The 22,167-nt window shown below is 41.9% G+C and overlaps 1 protein-coding gene across 1 annotated transcript in view; it reads left to right on the top strand.

Moving 5' to 3' along the window:
* LOC141049280 (lactase/phlorizin hydrolase-like) overlaps nt 1-22,167 on the top strand; it is a 31,428-nt gene that overhangs the window by 1,070 nt on the left and 8,191 nt on the right. Inside the window, exons 2-13 of the mRNA XM_073545554.1 lie at nt 2,806-2,876; nt 3,472-3,552; nt 5,947-6,052; nt 7,147-7,225; nt 7,610-8,276; nt 8,579-9,224; nt 9,341-10,894; nt 10,997-11,265; nt 11,893-12,183; nt 13,994-14,192; nt 17,593-17,795; nt 20,294-20,403. Of these exons, the coding sequence (XP_073401655.1) occupies nt 2,806-2,876; nt 3,472-3,552; nt 5,947-6,052; nt 7,147-7,225; nt 7,610-8,276; nt 8,579-9,224; nt 9,341-10,894; nt 10,997-11,265; nt 11,893-12,183; nt 13,994-14,192; nt 17,593-17,795; nt 20,294-20,403 (4,276 nt within the window). The remainder of the gene's footprint in view (nt 1-2,805; nt 2,877-3,471; nt 3,553-5,946; nt 6,053-7,146; nt 7,226-7,609; nt 8,277-8,578; nt 9,225-9,340; nt 10,895-10,996; nt 11,266-11,892; nt 12,184-13,993; nt 14,193-17,592; nt 17,796-20,293; nt 20,404-22,167) is intronic.

Here is a 22,167-nt window from a genome sequence, read left to right as displayed (position 1 = left end):
TATAATACTGCCCCCTATGTACAGGAATATAACTACTATAATACTGCCCCTATGTACAAGAATATAACTACTATAATACTGCCCCTATGTACAAGAATATAACTACTATAATACTGCCCCTATGTACAAGAATATAACTACTATAATACTGTCCCTATGTAAAAGAATATAACTACTATAATACTGTCCCTATGTAAAAGAATATAACTACTATAATACTGCTACTATGTACAATAATATGACTACTATAATACTGCCCCCTATGTACAAGAATATAACTACTATAATACTGCCCCCTCTGCACAGGAATATAACTACTATAATACTGCCACCTATGTACAAGAATATAGCTACTATAATACTGCCGCCTATGTACAAGAATATAACTACTATAATACTGCCCCTATGTACAAGGATATAACTACTATAATACTGCCGCCTATGTACAAGAATATAACTACTATAATACTGCCGCCTATGTACAAGAATATAACTACAATAATACTGCTCCTATGTACAAGAATATAACTACTATAATACTGCCCCTATGTACAAGAATATAACTACTATAATACTGCCCCTATGTACAAGAATATAACTACTATAATACTGCCCCTATATACAAGAATATAACTACTATAATACTGCCCCTATGTACAAGAATATAACTACTATAATACTGCCTCTATATACAAGAATATAACTACTATAATACTGCTCCTATGTACAAGAATATACAATACTGCCCCCTATGTTTGCATGCCAGAGCAAATAACAGGTGAATAGCGGGGGATCCAGGTGTTGGATTCTCACTAATCTGTTATTGATGACCTATTCTGTAGGCGCCGGGACAACCCCTTTAGACAATTTCTCTACAGACTAAAGGCCCCGTTAAATTTAGCGATGTACCAGCGATTCCGACAGCGATATGACCCGGTCAGGATAGCTGGTGCATCGCTAAATGGTCGCTAGTGAGCTGCCAAACAGGCAGATCTCACTAGCGATGTAGTGACGCAGCAGCGGTCAGGGCCGGCCCGAGAGATTACGGCGCCCTAGGCGAAACTATTTTGTTGCGCCCCTACTATTCTTGGCAGTAGATGAAAACTTGGGATATAAATTTAGGAGCAAAATAAACCACAACAACAATGATTAATTAACTCTCTCCTAACTCTTTAATCTTCTGAGAAGTTGTATAGGACAAATATATACAAAGTAATCAATAACACAAAACAAAAACGACCATAGGTAATTAAAATTTTTGTTTCCTTGCCTTTTTTTTTTGATAAGGATGACACTAAGTCACCGAGATTAATTTGTTTAGCAACTTCAGATTCTATCGAAATTGTTGCCAACCCAACCAACCTCTCTTGCGTCATATTTGCCCTTAAATATGTACACTTTTCTTTCCATCCCTAAAACTTTTTGCCTTTTGAAAAGATTTTTTATAATTTTTTCTATTTTTTCTCTGGCGCCCCCTTTGGGTCGGCGCCCTAGGCGGCCGCCTAGTTCGCCTATACGTTCGGGCCGGCCCCGGCAGCGGTCTTACTTACCTGTCAGACGTGGCGATGAAGACGTCCTCCCGCCCACTTCCACGCGTCGCTCGTCGGCGCCAGCAGGAAGCGGCCGACAAGAAACGGGGGAGCCGGTCGGAGGTAAGTATCACACATAGCGATATAGCTAGCAATATCGCTGCTGCGTCACAAAATCGGTGACACTTTAGCTATATTGCTAGCGATATCGCTTAGTGTGACGGGGCCTAAAGCGTCACCGATTTTGTGACGCAGCAGCGATATTGCTAGCAATATCGCTATGTGTGATACTTACCTCCGACCGGCTCCCCCGCTGGTTATCGCTGATCACGCGAGAACGTCCTGGGCCGTTTCTTGTCGGGCGCTTCCTGCTGGCGCCGATGAGCGACGCATGGATGCATCATCGCCGCGTCTGACAGGTAAGTAACGACCGTTGTATCTCTGCTGCATCGCTGATGAGATCTGCCTGTGTGGAAGCTCACTAGCGACCATTTAGCGATGCACCAGCGATCCTGATCGGGTCGTATCGTGGTCGGAATCGCTGGTGCATCATTTAGTGTGACGGGGCCTTTAAAGGAATCTCTGATTTCGGCAGTTTCCCTGTATTCACATGTTACATTTTCTATATAGATCCGTTTTTCTTATTACATGCAGGACGCTGTCTCTGATCTGCAGGGTGACATGCTCTTTATCATGGGGTAATGAATCACATTGTGAACTCTGCACCCAGATAAGTCTTGTTTGTGCAAATCAATATCTTATATAGATAAGGAATTAATTTCAAAGTGATAAGAAGATTGATGAACACATCTGATACATTGATACAGATAATGAACTCCGCAGAGCTTAATTAGCACAATATAAAGTGTTTCCCTAGAAGCAAAGACAAAATACTAAGAAGAAAATAATGGTTTTCAATGTTTGCCCCTTTCAGCACCTTGTTCAATAAGATACCTACCATGAACAGAGTCAGAGCAGCACAGCGCCCCACACTGTGCAGTGGCCGTTCTCTGGTACTGCAGATTAGGTCACATTCACTTCAATAGGAGTTGACCTTCAGTGCCTGGAAATGGCCACTACACAGTGAGGGGAGCTTTGCTGTTCTGATTCCAGCTGAACAGTGGAGCACCGGGTGACAGACCTCCACCGATCTGATATTGATGATTGTCAATATATATCTACAGCCGCTGACAACTGACTATAATAGAGCAATAATGATCAATAGGTAGGGAATGTCGTGACGCAATGATACACAATGTTGTGCTTTTATCACCAGGTGGACGGATATCCATTGCTCTGGGATCGGGAGCACTGAGCACCTCTCTATCAATACACCCTCGAGTCCTGGTAAATATGGTTTCCTTTTAGATATACATCTTCCAGGTATTCTCTGTGCATGAGACCAGAGCAGGATTACAGGATGGCAAGCTAAGGCTAATATCATGGGCGCTAGGCTAAAGCGGCGTATGATTTCAATGTTGAGAGTGGAGTAAGTCTCTGCCATGAATCTCTGGCAGAGGTTTATCTGCCCTGAGATTGAGAACGAAAGGATTAGGTTGTGAATTTCAACATGTCCGACCCTTCTCACTCATCTCTCAATGATAAATCAGAATGCCCCCTAATTACAATAGATACTGGCTCCGTCCCCCCCAAATTTAGTAGATATGGCTGACTTGAATTTATTCTAAAGTGCATGGGGTCTTCCCAATACCGTATGTAACTGGAGATTTTGGGCACCCCCTTTTTAAAACATTGTTGTATATAAGATGACATCCTTGTACACGTTCTCAAAAGCCAAAAAAATTTTGGAAAGAAACAAAATGTGGTGAAATGTGCCCTCGTCCACAGCTGGAAGGGGGTATACATGGCCTTGTACATGAAATATAACATTAGACATATAGGACAACGGCGTCATCAGATTAACCAAGTCTGCATTTTTTAGGAAACAGTTGATTTTCTTGCACTGAACTTGAAATACGACTGCGGCAACGCGGATCAGCTGCAAGAGTGGACGGCAATTCAGGTAATAAGATCACAGCTGACTTTGCTTCTTCAGCAAACTTCACTTTTCAGAAGAATCTACAGAAGTCTTTTTTCCTTAGATCAATGGGAACTAAGGTATGTACAATGTAGGGCGCAGAAGTGACGGCCTCACCCGGTCCCTATAGCCCGAAGAATCCCAAAACCTTACTCAGTCCCATATAAAGAAGTTCTCTAGATGATTTCTGATAATTAAGGGCCCAAATAACAGATCTGCATTGGGGCCCAAATTGCCCTAGTAAAGAAAATCATGATAAAATACACTTATTTAAACATCATCTTCCGTATTTGTTCATATGACTGTTAGATAGGTCCATGTGTCTCCATGGTAACAGACTACAAACAAACCCAGTGTAGTCTGATGCAGCAGTCATTCTATCTCTGAGCTACTTCTTACGGCCGGGATCACACATGCAAGAAACTCAGACGAGTCTCGCATGTTAATAACCGGCACTGCCACCGACACTCAGACAGGAGCGTCCGGTTCCATGTATTTCTATGCAGCCGCACGCTCCGCTCCCGAGTGCCGGATTAACATGCGAGACTCGTCCGAGTTTCTCGCATGTGTGATCCCGGTCTAACATACAATTACAAGCTTAATAAGAAGTAGGAAGTATTCCTGAAGGATCTGAGTTTGTTTGTAGTCTGGGACCAAAGAAACACATTGATCTGCAGAAGAGCTGCAAACCCCTGGGATGAAAATCATAAAAAATACACTTGGGATTGCCAAAAACATTATTGCCGTTTTTGATCAGAATAGTGGTATGTGGAGAGGGTCGGAATCACTGGCTACCAAAATACCAAATCAAAAGCCAATAAAATGTTACAACCTGTGGAAATTTACAACGTACCGAGACCCTCACATTTGGGTTTGTGGGAGTCCAAGATCATGATCTACAAACATATTGTTATATTTTCTTTTTTATCTCAAAAGGAGCGTTACAGTTACAGCACACATTTAAGGTTTAATCGGGTGTCTGTTTGGAAAACCTACATTCAAATATCTCACTATGAGGAATCACGGGTTACTAGAGGAGATCCTCCATGTGAAACCATCATTGATCACCTTGATCAGAAAGTATTTACAAAGAGCGTCTCTCTCTGGAGGACCCAGCAGATGACTGCATTAGGGTACCGTTACACTTAGCGATGCACCAGCGATCCCGACAACGATATGGATCGCTAAGTGGTCGCTAGTGAGCTGCCACACAGGCAGATCTCACTAGCGACATCGCTGGGGTCGGGGGTCGCTACTTACCTGTCAGACGTGGCGATCCTGACGTCCTCCCGCCCGCGTCCACGCGTCGCTCGTCGGCGCCACAGGGAGCCCAGCAGGAAGCGCCCGACGAGAAATGATCCAGGACCTTCTTGCTCGACCAGCGATAATCAGCGGGGGAGCCGGTCGGAGGTAAGTATCACATGTAGCGATATCGCTAGCAATATCGCTGCAACGTCACAAAATCGGTGACTTTACAGCGATATTGCTAGTGATATCGCAGTGTGTAACGGGGGCTTTACACAAATAGCCCATTGCTTTAAATGAGCAGCATACAATGCATCATTTCACCTGTGGAGGCACTGCAGCAGAAGAGAACACTTATTTGATGGGTTCCTCTTAAGATAAACGCTCCGTCTCACATAACGAGATCGTTAGCGAGATCGCTGGAATGTCACCGATTCTGTGACATAACAGCGATCTCGCTACGTGTGACACATAGCGGCGACCCCCACCCCCCGCTGTGATCATGCTCGAATGTCCAGGCCATTTTTTTACCATCGGCGTCCCGCTGACCAGCGCACATCACTGTGTTTGATGCTGACGAGCAACCTCGTTGGCAACGCAGAGCTCACGGACGCAGGCGGGAGTCGTCAGAATAGCTGCTGTGTGACAAGGTCCCAACGACCGCCGAGGTCGTTATACGGATCACCGGATCGGTGCTGCGTCGTTGAGTAGATCTGCCTGTTTGACAGCTCACTAGCGATCATGTAGCGACGTACCAGCGATCCTTACCAGGTCGTATCGTTGTTGGGATCGCTGGAGCGTCGCTAAGTGTAACGGTACCCTAAAAGCCGATCACTGAGGATCCAGCAGTGGGATAATCTGTGATAACATTATTAATGCCATTTTTTTTAACCCCTTTAAAAAGAATAAACCAAACTTCATCTATGTAGCAAATAATGTAATCATTCAGTATCTTTAGTGTAGGCAGCATAATTCACCACTATTATCCTCCAAGAGCAAGGTTTTGATAACTACAATGTTAATTCTTCTTTTCAATCACACTCTTCATATGTCCCTTAGCCATTTTATATTTTTCTTTGTAGTATTATAATAAATAACTGCCGTCATTATTATTATTATTTATTATTATTACAGAACATCAAGAGGGGCCTGGACGTGTTGGTTTTCAGCCTGGCACTAAATGACTGCAGCGCCATAAACGAGGAAAATAAATATCTCTCTGCCTTTACATTCCTTAAAGGTAAGTAGTATTGATACACAGGGGTACATATGTACAACTTTACACCCACATTTCTAAAATACATCTGAAATAAATAATAAAAAAAACAAAACATGCCCTACGCTTTCTACATTCATGCACAAGAGACAAACGTACCATGACAAAACGTCAAATACACAGTAATATCCAGCGATCTCAGGCAGAAAGGTAGGTATAAAAATTATTCCTTTATTTCTTTTGTTAAAAGAACATGTTACAGGCAGCGGATACCCCAGTGGATGGTAAAAAAAAAATCCATGCGTTTCAACAAAACAGTGCAAAAAAAAAAATCACCAAAAACGCTGCAAACACTCAGCAAAACCTGTTTTTTGGGCATTACTTTTTTACTGCCAAGAGAGCAGGTTTTACCCACGGAAAAAAAACGCATCAAAAACGCAACGTGTGAATGTAACCTAAGAGAACCGGCCTTAGTAAGAGTTGGGAAAGTCCATCAGATCAGACTTCGCAGTTCTCCTGCTATTACTATAAAATGCTCAGGAGACAATAAAAACAATATGATTTTCTTGCATGAAAAAAAGGATTAATCTAGAATTTACCTCCCTGACCTCCAATATCTGAGGCTGTAAATTCATAGTAAAACAGAAAATTCCATATCAAAAGAGGAAGGGAAAATAAAATAGGGAGGAGAGCAGGGACTACATGTATGGCTGGGATCACACATGCGAGAAACTCGGACGAGTCTTGCATGTTAATACCCGGCACTCGGGAGTGTGCGGCTGCATGTATTGCTATGCGGCCGCACGCTCCGCTCCCGAGTGCCGGGTATTAACATGCGAGACTCGTCTGAGTTTCTCGCATGTGTGATCCCGGCCTATGTATGAAGCTGGGAGACACTGGGAGTAAATGATATCCCCACATCTATTAAAGCTACATACTACGAAGAAGAGATCAGAGGACAAAGGGAGAGAGCACAGAGGAGTCATCACTGTAAGTTTCAACATAAGTGATAGAGATAGTGGCCTAAGGGATGTGTACTATGTAGGTCTATGGGGACGTCAATGTAAAGGAACCGAATAAATGATGTCATATTTGTTTGTTTTGGGGTTTTTTTGCAGAAAGCATCGACTATGGCGAAAATTTCTTAGGTTACGATGTCAGTCCATTTATGCCGCAGTCAAATGCCAATGAAAAAAGGTCAGTGCAAAAAAATATTTTCAGCCACGTTATTCTGAAATTGTAGAAACCGAAACATGACAATGCACTGGTCAACGTGATCATACGTACTCTGATGATGAATTGACTCGTACGACTCTTCTCAATAAATGGTGAAATCAATGGAAGGAAGGATAGGCCTATCAGTTAATGAGAAATACATTCCTAGGTGGCTGCCAATATGTCTGCAGTCTGTGTGGTCACTTTTGTCAAAATTGCGACCCAAAGTGATTACAAAATGGCTAATTTCTCTTTAAGAATACAGAACATACCGTAACTGCCAAACTTTGATTTTGTGTATGATAGTGTATGTTATAATTTACACTTCTGATGGGAACCCTCTTAACTTATTTTCTACTATTTTAGTCTTGAGCATTCCACAGGAACATCCCGCTCGGCATTCACCACAGTATGGGATAAATTTTCCGTCCAGACTCCAGCAGAGAGAGACGTCTTCCTACACGATACATTCCCTGAAGGTTTCCTCATGGGCTCTTCATCTTCAGCCTTCAAAGTAGAAGGGGGCTGGACCGAGGGGGATAAAGGACAATCCATATGGGATGTTTTTGGCCAAGCTGGCCAAGCTGATAACAATGCAACCGCCAATGTGGCCTGTGACAGTTACAATAAGATTGACTATGACCTGTATCTTCTTAAGGGTCTACAGTCTAAGATCTATCACTTCTCCATCTCGTGGTCCAGAATATTCCCAACGGGACTGAAATCCAAAGTCAACTCCGCCGGTGTGAAATATTACAACAAATTAATCGACAGGTTAATCAAAGAAAATATTAAACCGATAGTAACTTTATATCACTGGGATTTACCCCAAGCTTTGCAGGAGTCCGGGGGCTGGCAGGATGAATCCACCATCGAGGCATTTATGGAATATGCAGATTTCTGCTTCAATAATTTTGGAGATAGAGTTCAACATTGGATAACGTTCCACGAACCTTGGGTCGTTAGTTACGCTGGTTACGGCACCGGAGAACATGCACCTGGGATCAAAGATCCAGGAAATGCCTCCTTCAAGGTATAAAGAGAAAATTAAAATTGCAGAAATAAATTAATTGCAAAATAATATGCAAGGTCATTTGGTTGCATAAACAGAGTATAACACTAATGTTTTATGAGTTGAAGAGTGATGATGGAAATATTTATTACCGGCTGATGTACAGTGCCTCGCTATCTCTCCAGGTTACTAGGATCGTGCAGAATAAAATAACTGCAGATTCACAATAATGATTAGATCCTTGCAGACTGTTGTCACACCATGGAGGTTACGGGAATAGAAAGGTATTTCTCTAATAGAGTCTTCTATGTTGTATCTTATAGGTGTCACATAACATTGTGAAAGCTCACGCTAAGGCCTGGCATGTGTACGATGACAAGTATCGGACCTCTCAGAAAGGTCAGGTGGGAATCTCTCTGAATTCAGACTGGGCAGAACCAAAAGATCAAAATAATCCAGATGACGTGAGCGCTGCTGAGCGATATCTCCAGTTCATGATCGGGTGGTTTGCCCATCCAATTCTTATCAATGGGGACTACCCAGAAGTCCTTAAGGGTCAAGTCCTTGACATAAATACCCAGTGCAACTCCACAGTGGCAGAACTGCCCACATTTACTGAGGAGGAGAAGGCCTACATCAAAGGCACTGCAGACTTTCTTGGCATCTCCCACTATACTTCCCGTTTGGTCAATGCTTCCGAAAGTCTAAGTTGTGATGCTAGTTATGATAATATTGGAGGATTTGCCCCTCATGTGGATCCTTCATGGCCAACCACCGAATCTTCATGGCTCTATGTGGTGCCGTGGGGTCTCAGAAGGCTTCTGAACTTCGTCAAAGAAGAATATGGAAATGGAGGACTACCCATATACATAACTGGAAATGGTATGCCAACGCCATACACTGGAGAGGTATTCAATGACACAGCTCGGGTTGAGTACCTGACGGCTTACATCAATGAAGCCCTGAAAGGTAATGAAATCGTTTTTGTATATATGATGCATGCTAACTAGTTACTATACTATTCTTCCTGTTCAGTTGTAATAATGACGTAACATCCTAACCATGCTTGCTTTATACCCTTGCAGCTGTTAACACTGACAAAGTGCCAGTAAATTCATATATTGTCCGATCCTTGCTCGACGGATTTGAAGGACCTCAAGGATACCACCAAAGATATGGTTTGCATTTTGTGAATTTTAACGATGGAAACAGACATAGGACCCCCAAAGAATCAGCCTATCAATTCTCGAATATCATCGAAAATAATGGCTTTCCAAAAACAAAGCTAATGAAATTTGGTTCTTCAAGTTTGACATGGTCAAATTCAAGAAAGTTGCCCCAACTCCCAGCTTCACAAGTTCCTTCAACTTCAAAAGTTGTATGGGAAAAATTTTCAGGGCAAACCGCCTTTGAAAGGGACATGTACCATTACTCAACAGTTCCCGAAGATTTTAAATGGGGAGTTTCCACTTCGGCTTATCAGATTGAAGGAGGATGGGATGCTGACGGAAAAGGACCAAGCACCTGGGACACATTTACACATTCTGGAAATAATATTGCTGATGGCACAAATGGGGACATTGCCTGTGATAGTTACCTCCAGCTGGATGCAGACTTGTACATGTTAAGAAGTCTAGGGGTGACCAGTTATCGTTTCTCCATCTCATGGTCTCGAATTTTTCCAATCGGACAGGGTACGGTCAATGATAAGGGTGTTAAGTATTATAATAGGCTTATTGATGGTCTCCTGGCAAGCAACATCTCACCCATGGTGACCCTTTACCACTTTGATCTCCCCCAGGCTCTCCAAGACTTGGGTGGTTGGGAAGATGATAGAGTGCTAGATGCTTTTCACAGCTATGCAGACTTTTGTTTTATGACTTTTGGAGATAGAGTCAAGTTCTGGATGACTTTTAACCAACCCCATTCAATAGTAACTGCAGGTTATGGGAGTGGTGATATGCCACCTGGACTGAAGAACGATCCTGGCTCAGCTCCATACAGGGTAGCACACAATCTGATCAAAATCCATGCTAGGGTTTATCATACCTATGATGAGAAATACAGAAAAAACCAAGGAGGTGTTATGTCAATAAGTCTCAACACAGAATGGGTAGAACCGAAAGATCACACTGATTCACGCGACATAGAAGCTGCTGATCGCTACTTACAATTTACTTTGGGATGGTTTGGACACCCTATATTAAAAAATGGTGACTACCCAGAGGTAATGAAATGGCAAGTGGCCAATAAGAGTGAGCTACAAGGTCTCCAATTGTCCAGACTTCCTGCTTTTACAGATGAAGAGAAGACCTACATCCAAGGGACAGTTGATGTTTTTTCGATAAACATCTACGCCTCAAAAATAGTTCGGCATAGAACGAATGTGCTCAATCCACCATCTTTTCAAACCGATATTGACATTGCAGAAGAATATTCTGTCAACTGGCCAACATCAGCCATTGACCAGCACAGACCAGTAGCCTGGGGACTTAGGAGGTTGCTCAACTGGGTGAAAGAAGAGTACGGTGATGTCCCTGTATACATCACAGAAAATGGTGTTTCAACAGATAGAGATGACTTTGATGATACGGCACGAATATTGTACTATAAAACTTATATTGACGAGGCTTTGAAAGGTATGTATCATGCTGTATGCGTAAAAGTATTTTGTTCATGACAGTACGCCGCATTTCTGGAGAGGGGCACTGACATGTCCCGTATATCTTTCCATTTTTCAGCTCACAGTCTAGACGGAGTAAATCTTAAAGGATACACAGCTTGGGGTCTCATGGACAACTTTGAATGGACTTTGGGTCACACTGTGCGTTTTGGTCTGCACCATGTGGATTTCACAAATCCCAACCGTCCCCGCACTGCGAAACGATCTGCCATGTATTACTCGGAGGTCATACGCAACAATGGTATCCCGTTACAGAAAGAAGAGGAGTTTCTATACGGAGAGTTCCGTCCTGACTTTGCTTGGAGCGTGGCATCTGCAGCTTATCAGGTTAGACATGCCTAACATAACTAAAGGAGCTTTCCGCTTAGGATAATTCCTATTAATTAGAAGGACCCTCAAAAATAAGCAAACACCCAATTTTTTTGACTCCCCATTGAAAAGAGTTCGGAGAGATAACTGTGTGTCCGTCAAATGTTCTGCTCTTGTGTATGGCCAGTTTTAGGGTATAGAAAAATAGTTTGTATTTTTTTTTCCCTAAAAAGGAGAACTCCTGCTACAGTATTATTATAACAGTAATACAAAATGGAGAAGAATAGTTTTGAGATTAGTTTTTTCATCAGAAGAATTCCCTCTGCATTTGGTAGCTCACTTGACGATGAAGTGAATGCAGGGGTAACAAAGTGGTCCTCGAAGAAACCAGAAAAACATTCATCCTTAATGTCAGTTCCAGTTCCTACATTTCCCTATGGAAAAATGGATTATTATACACAGCTCTTTGACTTTTAATAGGCAACCAGAGCAAGAGATCACATTTTCTGTCTGACGTGTCAATGTCCATAAACTATACATATTCTGTTAATTGAGAGATTTGGGAAACTGAAACTTGAAGTGTATAAGAAAGTTTTAAAACTTTTAGCAATGATAAATGGAAGTGATGTTTCTTTTGGTCCTTAGACTGAAGGAGCGTGGAGAGCTGATGGAAAAGGTCTGAGCATCTGGGACAAGTTTACACATTCACTGGGAAGAATCAACAATGATGAAAATGGTGATGTGGCCTGCGACAGCTACAACCGTATGGACGAGGATATGGAGCTTCTGAAAAACCTAAAAGTCACTCACTACCGATTTTCTATCTCCTGGCCACGGATCCTCCCTGACGGAACACTGGGCAATGTGAATGAAGCCGGCATCAGCTACTACAGCAAACTGATTGACACGCTCTTAGCAGCCAATATTAAGCCGCAGGTAATAATGGCGGTATTTTAAGGGGTATCCCAATCTTAGGTCAAATGGCACGGCCACAGAATATGCCCTAAATGGCAGATAGATGTGGGTCCAACTTCTGTGACACTTACCCTTAGCCATCATATCCATCATGCGTGTGATTGGAGAGGCGACGGCAGAGGTTCCAAAGATGAGAATACCCCCTTTAAGGCTTTACTAATACACTTAAAGGGCAAGTCCCCAGATAGCGCAGCAATGCGACTGAACAGGTACATTTTATTAACACACTAAACACAATTACCATGTTCATACAATCGGGAAAAGGAATACAGCTGCCAAATGTAGTCTCAATCTCCCTCCAACAGCAAAGAGACAACAAACCTTTGATCTCCACCATTTAACTCTGTGCATGCTGCAATCAATATGTAAGGAAAAACATAGTGGCTTTAAAGGTATTGTCCACCTTTAGGGACCATATATGTGTGCGCAAATTTATTTTTTTTTTACCTAAATGCATAGTTTTGTGGCTTAAAAACATTTTTGCAATTGGGTTTCATTAAAAATGCTTGCACCATTTGGCTTTTACGGGCTCTTTTGTTTCCTGCACATTCGACTTTGATGTGGTCTGAGGTTATAAATCAGCTGAGAGGAGCTCAGGAAACTAGGAATAAAAAAAGTTACAAACATCCTATCAGGTCATCATAACGGACCGACTGACGGATTCTCAGTTAACTCATTCTGCAGCCAGCAACAGACGGTGCAATGCAGCAAACCATGCACAATTTTTGATGAAACCATAAAGAGGTATTTTCATCTCCAAGATCGAACCATGCTGCGGTTAGGACATTAATCTCCATTGCAGGAGAACTTCCGTAGGTGTAACCAGTGATGGCAGCCGATCGCTGAGGAGTAGCTTACCTCATAACTTTCTCTAAGTCCATGTTCAGACAAGTTAGAGTGATCAATGAGTGGAACAGGCTGCCACGAGAGGTGGTGAGTTCTCCTTCAATGGAAGTCTTCAAACAGAGGCTGGACAGACATCTGACTGGGATGATTTAGCGAATCCTGCTTTGAGCAGGGGGTTGGACCAGATGGCCCAGGAGGTCCCTTTCAACTCTACGATTCTATGATTCTAAGTAAATGTAAAATTGGCCATTTTTCATCCCCAAAAATACTGTATGATTTTTACCCCTATATCTATCTTTTTACATACATTCATTTTTTACATTCAAGTGGGGTCCGTTTGGCACACAGACAATATACACACCAAAAATACGCTGCCCTAACCCCCCAATCACACAGAGTTTCACGTACATGTGATATCCGTTTTTTATTTTTTACAGATAGCACATGGACACATTATAGCCCCTTTTTACATGTCAATCAAGATGCTGATCCAGGAGGGGTGGGGGGCAAATTCTATATTTTCCTTATAAGTTTTCTGAGTTCTTGTCTCTCTCCTTTCCCCTCAACCACCAGAGCCAATAAATGGGGCTACACTATCAATAATATATTCGACAGTCTTTTCCTTAATCTGAATTGGCATCTAAGAGAATAGGGGTCGCTATGACGCTGTATGGACTGAGGCGGACGTGAAACAAAAATGAGGCCCTCAGGCGTAATAATGTACAGCAGGCCTCATTTATCAATACTGCTATTGTGTTGCCCATAGCAACCAATCACAATGCAGCGTTCATTTGTGAAACCTGTCTGGTAAAAAGAGAGCTGCGCTCTGATTGGTTGCTATTGGCAACACAAATGGCTTCTGTTATGGGCTCGGGGTTTTTTTTTTTTTTTTTATAATTGAGGCCTACTTTTTTCTTTTCCGTAGGTGACGATCTATCATTGGGATCTTCCTCAAACCCTACAGGACGTGGGAGGATGGGAAAATGAGACAATCGTGGCAAGGTTTAAAGAGTACTCCAACATTCTCTTCGAAAGACTGGGGGATAGGGTGAAGTTCTGGATCACTATCAATGAGCCGTACATCGTGGCTAATTTGGGCTACGGTTACGGTTCGGCAGCTCCAGGTAAAATCAGTGTGAACCCTATGGTCGTCCACCACTTAGCCTCCATTCATTATGCAGACCTCACATTGATTTCAATAGACGTGGAAATAATGTGCATGTAATGCTTCTTTTCCACTGTGGTGGCGCTGCAAGAAATATGATTTCTTGCTGCTGAGATGTAGAAAGTCCCTCAGATCATTATGATTGCTGCATTAACCCTTTCCCAATTTTTCCTCCCCTTCCAGGAGCCATAATATTTTTAATTATTTTTTTTTATTATTAGCCGTAATATTATTATTTTGTTATTTATTAGCTGTAGATTTACATTGCATAAATAATTTTACCATTTGATCTACTGAAAAAATGGGGGAAAAATTCCAATTCAACCATTGATTTTTGGATTTTGTTTATATGGAGTTCAATGTGAAGTAAAAATGACCCGGTAACATGATTCTCCAGGGTCAGTACGATTACGGTGATAGCGAACTTGTATATTTTTTTACACAGTATATATAAACACATTTTAGTGATAAAAAAAATATTCAAAATTTTGTAAAATATATTTGGTTGTCGCCATTTTCTGTCACCGGTAACTTTTTTTTTTTCATTATTCATCTTTCAGATGTAACAGTGGGTGAGGGGTTATTTTTTGGTTGACGCATTCTCTTTTTGTTTGGTAATATTTTGGGGTACATATACCGCTTTGATAATTTTTTATTCCCATGTTTAGGGGGTAGATGTGGCGTTTAGATTTTTTTTGTTTTTGTTTTTGGCCTTATGGCATTTGCTATGAGGGTTAAAAAAATGTACCATATATTTATGAATTGGATTTGAGAAGTGATTTGAACTTTTATTTTTATTTTTAAGATTTTCTTTTTTTTAATTTCTCCTCCGTTATGTAATCCTGCGATCATTTGATCGCCAGAAATGCATGCTGCAATAATTCAGCACAACAATGTATAGTGAACTTATAAATCCCCCTATAAGCCCAGACTTCAGAGAAGTACAACAGGGCGACTTTAGTAGCCAACTTGGCTACCGCTGAAATCCGTAGGTGCGCCATGAACAGATTGCAGTAGAAAAAGGCTGATGGGCACCTGAGTCAATACCCCAAAAGGATCACGTCATTTAAATACCACTGTCAACGACAAGTAAGTGGTAAAACAGGAGGCTCCTGCCGTGTACGGTGCAGGCACGGCTCCTGAGCCTGCTCTCTATGGAGGCACCTGACATGTGCTGTACATGTATTGTGGATACTGGAAGAGTTTAATGGCACACCAAGTAATGGGACAGAGATAATCATATGTAGAGAGGCGGAAATAGTCAGCTCACCATGTGTCTAGCACTGGATGGGCGAAGAAATCCATGCTCGGAGCAGCCCTGGTCCATGGCGTTTCTTGAATCAGAAAAGAAAAAAAAATATTCTCCAGCATAGAGGAGTAAAACTTCACATATATTCCAAACTTGTTAAAACAAGGACGTGCTGGAACACCAAAGAGATCCCAGGAGAGCTTGACCAACGCGTTTCGTGGTCAGACCATGACTAAGACATTCTAAGTCGAAACACGTCGATCAAGACCCCCCTGGGATCTCTTTGGTGTTCCAGCACGTCCTTACTTTAACAAGTTTGGAATAAAAGAGATGACCATAGTTACTTATATACAGTGGGGAAAAAAAGTATTTAGTCAGTCAGCAATAGTGCAAGTTCCACCACTTAAAAAGATGAGAGGCGTCTGTAATTTACATCATAGGTAGACCTCAACTATGGGAGACAAACTGAGAAAAAAAAATCCAGAAAATCACATTGTCTGTTTTTTTTTTCCTTTTATTTGCATATTATGGTGGAAAATAAGTATTTGGTCAGAAACAAAATTTCATCTCAATACTTTGTGATATATCCTTTGTTGGCAATGACAGAGGTCAAACGTTTTCTGTAAGTCTTCACAAGGTTGCCACACACTGTTGTTGGTATGTTGGCCCATTCCTCCATGCAGATCTCCTCTAGAGCAGTGATGTTTTTGGCTTTTCGCTTGGCAACACGGACTTTCAACTCCCTCCAAAGGTTTTCTATAGGGTTGAGATCTGGAGACTGGCTAGGCCACTCCAGGACCTTGAAATGCTTCTTACGAAGCCACTCCTTCGTTGCCCTGGCGGTGTGCTTTGGATCATTGTCATGTTGAAAGACCCAGCCACGTTTCATCTTCAATGCCCTTGCTGATGGAAGGAGGTTTGCACTCAAAATCTCACGATACATGGCCCCATTCATTCTTTCATGTACCCGGATCAGTCGTCCTGGCCCCTTTGCAGAGAAACAGCCCCATAGCATGATGTTTCCACCACCATGCTTTACAGTAGGTATGGTGTTTGATGGATGCAACTCAGTATTCTTTTTCCTCCAAACACGACAAGTTGTGTTTCTACCAAACAGTTCCAGTTTGGTTTCATCAGACCATAGGACATTCTCCCAAAACTCCTCTGGATCATCCAAATGCTCTCTAGCAAACTTCAGACGGGCCCGGACATGTACAGGCTTAAGCAGTGGGACACGTCTGGCACTGCAGGATCTGAGTCCATGGTGGCGTAGTGTGTTACTTATGGTAGGCCTTGTTACATTGGTCCCAGCTCTCTGCAGTTCATTCACTAGGTCCCCCCGCGTGGTTCTGGGATTTTTGCTCACCGTTCTTGTGATCATTCTGACCCCACGGGGTGGGATTTTGCGTGGAGCACCAGATCGAGGGAGATTATCAGTGGTCTTGTATGTCTTCCATTTTCTAATTATTGCTCCCACAGTTGATTTCTTCACTCCAAGCTGGTTAGCTATTGCAGATTCAGTCTTCCCAGCTTGGTGCAGGGCTACAATTTTGTTTCTGGTGTCCTTTGACAGCTCTTTGGTCTTCACCATAGTGGAGTTTGGAGTCAGACTGTTTGAGGGTGTGCACAGGTGTCTTTTTATACTGATAACAAGTTTAAACAGGTGCCATTACTACAGGTAATGAGTGGAGGAAAGAGGAGACTCTTAAAGAAGAAGTTACAGGTCTGTGAGAGCCAGAAATCTTGATTGCTTGTTTCTGACCAAATACTTATTTTCCACCATAATATGCAAATAAAATGAAAAAAAAAACAGACAATGTGATTTTCTGGATTTTTTTTTTCTCAGTTTGTCTCCCATAGTTGAGGTCTACCTATGATGTAAATTACAGACGCCTCTCATCTTTTTAAGTGGTGGAACTTGCACTATTGCTGACTGACTAAATACTTTTTTTCCCCACTGTATATATATATATATATATATATAATATATATATATATATATATATATATATATATATATATATATATATATATATATATATATATATATATATATATAAATAAAAACATTTATTAATTACGATTTCATTTTCTGTATAATCCCTTTAAGGAATTACCAACAGGCCTGGACGTGGCCCCTATGAAGCTGGACATAATATCATTAAGGCCCACGCTGAGGCCTGGCACCTTTACAACAGCACCTACAGAGAAAAACAAGGGGGAATCATTTCCATCACCATTAACTCTGACTGGGCCGAACCGAGAAACCCCTACAAACAAGAAGATATTGAAGCAGCACGGAGATATGTGATGGTACATATACATACAGTACAGACCAAAAGTTTGGACACACCTTCTCAATCAAAGAGTTTTCTTTATTTTTATGACTATGAAAATTGTAGATTCACTCTGAAGGCATCAAAACAATGAATTACCACATGTGGAATTATATAATTAACAAAAAAGTGTGAAACAACTGAAAATATGTCTTATATTCTAGGTTCTTCAAAGTAGCCACCTTTTGCTTTGATTACTTCTTTGCATACTCTTGGCATTCTCTTGATGAGCTTCAAGAGGTAGTCACCAGAAATGGTTTTCACTTCACAGGTGTGCCCTGTCAGGTTTAATAAGTGGGATTTCTTGCCTTATAAATGGGTTTTGGACCATCTGTTGTGTTGTGCAGAGGTCTGGTGGATACACAGCTGATAGTCCTACTGAATAGACTGTTAGAATTTGTATAATGGCAAGAAAAAAGCAGCTAAGTAAGAAAAACAAGTGGCTATCATTACTTTAAGAAATGAAGGTCAGTCAGTCCGAAAAATTGGGAAAACTTTGAAAGTGTCCCCAAGTGCAGTGGCAAAAACCATCAAGCTCTACAAAGAAACTGGCTCACATGAGGACCGCCCCTAGAAAGGAAGACCAAGAGTCACCTCTGCTGCAGAGGATAAGTTCATCCGAGTCACCAGCCTCAGAAATCGCAGGTTAACAGCAGCTCAGATTAGAGACCAGGTCAATGCCACACAGAGTTCTAGCAGCAGACACATCTCTACAACAACTGTTAAGAGGAGACTTTGTGCAGCAGGCCTTCATGGTGAAATAGCTGCTAGGAAACCACTGCTAAGGACAGGCCACAAGCAGAAGAGACTTGTTTGGGCTAAAGAACACATGGAATGGACATTAGACCAGTGGAAATCTGTGATTTGGTCTGATGAGTCCAAATTTGAGATCTTTGGTTCCAACCAACATGTCTTTGGGCGACGCAGAAAAGGTGAATGGATGGACTCTACATGCCTGGTTCCCATCGTGAAGCATGGAGGAGGAGGTGTGATGGTGTGGGGGGGCTTTGCTGGTGACACTGTTGGGGATTTATTCAAAATTGAAGGCATACTGAACCAGCATGGCTACCACAGCATCTTGCAGCGGCATGCTTTTCCATCCGGTTTGTGTTTAGTTGGACCATCATTTATTTTTCAACAGGACAATGATCCCAAACACACCTCCAGGCTGTGTAAGGGCTATTTGACCAAGAAGGAGAGTGATGGGGTGCTACGCCAGATGACCTGGCCTCCACAGTCACCAGACCTGAACCCAATCGAGATGGTTTTGAGTGAGCTGCACCGCAGAGTGAAGGCAAAAGGGCCAACAAGTGCTAAGCATCTCTGGGAACTCCTTCAAGACTGTTGGAAGACCATTTCCGGTGACTATCTCTTGAAGCTCATCAAGAGAATTCCAAGAGTGTGCAAAGCATTAATCAATGCAAAAGGTGGCTACTTTGAAGAACCTAGCATATAAGACATGTTTTCAGTTGTTTCACACTTTTTTGTTAATTATATAATTCCACATGTGTTAATTCATAGTTTTGATGCCTTCAGAGTGAATCTACAATTTTCATAGTCATGAAAATAAAGAAAACTCTTTGAATAAAAAGGTGTGTCCAAACTTTTGGTCTGTATTGTGTATGTATATATATATATATATGTATATATATATATATATATTTATATATATACACACACACACACTTTTAGTTCGCCTAATGCAATGTAAATATCATAAGAAAACACTAACCTTCATCTTAAAAAATGTTTCTGGAAACCATCAACAAGCAGGGTAGCTTCTGTTTACAATTTGTTATAATTAATATGTATTATTTAGTAATTGATTAATGCAGAATAGTGTTTTGCTTTGAAGGATGAGTTTGTTTGGAGTATTAATACTCCATGAAGTCCAGATTATTGACGCATGATACTCAGCGCAGGTAATAATTGCCTATATGACAATTTTAGGTAGTTGTTTCTGTGGTGTTGAACATCAGTTTAGGATTTCATGTGCCAAATGGTCAGAAAGCTTCAAACAATCCATCATAATAAAGAGAGAATCTGTCAGCAGCACATTATCTACATGCTGATGGTTTCCACTTTGCGATAAAAAAACAAACTAAAAAATATTACAAACAAAAAAAAACTAACATGCTGTATATTCCAAAGATGCAAAATAAGATCTAAGCTAGAGTTAAAAATACCCATTTCATTATTTGCATGGATCTAAAATAAAATCTGGGCGATTTTGATCCAGAGCATTTTTAAAGAGTCTGTCAAAGGGGAGTAGATAAAAAAGAAGCTGTGAAATAAAACTACACAGCTTTGTTTATAGCCTATGACCTTGGATATACATAGGTCTGCATAGGAGCTGCATACACAAAACGGATTTTTTTTTTTTTTTTTAAACATAAAGTCCAGCTGTTTACCTCTTTGTAATGTTCACAGGTAAAGTTTCTACATTCATTTTCATTCTTTTGCTTTCCTGCCTAGTTTTACGGCGGATGGTTTGCGCATCCAATTTTTAACAACGGAGATTACAATGAGATCATGAAGTCAAGAATCCTGGAGAGGAGCCTGGCACAAGGGCTGGCAAAATCTCGGTAAGAGTGAAAAAAAAAAAAAAAATAAACTGCTGAATGGGCAGGTTGATACATTTTCTCTTATGTATTGATATAAATGCACAATGGGCCCCCAGGTTTCCATGGGCCCTGGGGGGACAGCGACTCGGCCTTCGCTGCATTGGACGGGTTATTAAGATAATCCTTTAATCGTCCCACCATGGGGAAATTCAGAGCATTACAGCAGCAAGGCAGGAACAAGTACAGATACAGATGCATAAAGGCATTACATTGACAGTAGGTAGGTACATATACGAAAAAAAAAAGATATAACCGGACTATCACAACTTTGGATCCATCAGTTCACTGTTTGGGTCGTTCTCCGTTTTGGACAGTGCTGGTTATACAGCCTAACTGCAGCAGGAAGGAAGGACTTTCGATAGCGCTCCCTCTCACATTTAGGATGAAGTAGCCGGTCACTGACAGTACTGCACATCTTTGTCACGGGCTCATGCATGGGATGGGAATCATTCTGCACCATGTAGCTCACCTTGGCCAGTATCCTCCTGTCGCCTACTTCCTGAACTGGATCAAGGGGGCATCCCAGGACAGAGCTGGCCCTTCTAATCAGTTTGTCCAGCCTATTCCTGTCCCTGGTTGATATGCCACTACCCCAGCACGCCACACCAAAGAAGATGACTGATGCCACAACAGAGTTGAAGAAGGATGCAAGGAGTGCCCCCCTAACTCCGAAGGCTCTCAGCCTTCTGAGCAGATAAAGCCTACTGTGGCCCTTCCTGTACACTGCATCCAAGTGATGGGCCCAGTCAAGCTTATTATTGAGGATCACACCAAGGTACGTATAGGTGTCAACTATCTCAATGTCATTTCCCTGAATGTTCACCACTACTGGTGGATTTTTTCCCTTGCGAAAGTCCACCACCAATTCCTTGGTCTTCCCGGAATTAATCCTAAGGTGGCTCCTCTGGCACCACTCCACAAAAGCTTGGTTAGTATCTCTGTACTCTCTTTCATCTCCTCCTGTGATGAGGCCTACTATTGCAGTCATCAGAATACTTCTGCAAGTAGCAGCTAGATGAGTTGCACTTAAAATCTGCAGTGTACAGTGTGAAGAGAAAAGGGGCAAGAAATGTACCTTGAGGTGCCCCTGTATTGCAGAACACCGTGTCTGACACACTGTCCCGAACCTTTATAAACTGAGGTTGGTTCGTGAGGTAGTTAAGGATCCAGGTGGAGAGTTGGAGGTCCACAACAACAAGGCCCAGTAGGCCCTTGTCTCTCAGTAGACCTGGCTGTATGGTATTAAAAGCACTAGAGAAATCGAAGAACATTATTCTCACAGTGTTCCCAGGTTTCTCCAGGTGAGAGAGAGTCCTATCTAGAAGGTGGATAATGGCATCATCCACACCAATGCCCAGCCTGTAGGCAAACTGGAGAGGGTCCATATCCGAGCTCACTAGAGGACGGAGACTTGTGAGAACCAATCTCTCTAGTACCTTCATCAGGTGTGATGTCAATGCTACAGGTCTATAGTCATTAAGGTCTTTCGGATAAGGTTTCTTCGGAACTGGTACCACACATGATAATTTCCACAGTTGTGGTACTATACCTATTCTCAGGCTCATATTGAACAGATATGTAATGATCTCACTCAGCTGGTGCCCGCAGGTTCTGATTAGCCTTGCACTGATGCCGTCAGGACCTGCAGCCTTCAAAACTTTGATCTTATCCAGTTCTTTTGCAACCTGGGTACTTGTGAAGAACAGACCCTGGTTCAGTTGACAA

This window comes from Dendrobates tinctorius, unplaced genomic scaffold (assembly GCF_039654945.1).
Source record: "Dendrobates tinctorius isolate UK_male_01 unplaced genomic scaffold, ASM3965494v1 ptg000143l, whole genome shotgun sequence".
Taxonomy (NCBI): domain Eukaryota; kingdom Metazoa; phylum Chordata; class Amphibia; order Anura; family Dendrobatidae; genus Dendrobates; species Dendrobates tinctorius.
The sequence above is the reverse complement of the archived record's forward strand: the minus strand, read 5'-3'. Positions and strand labels throughout refer to the sequence as shown.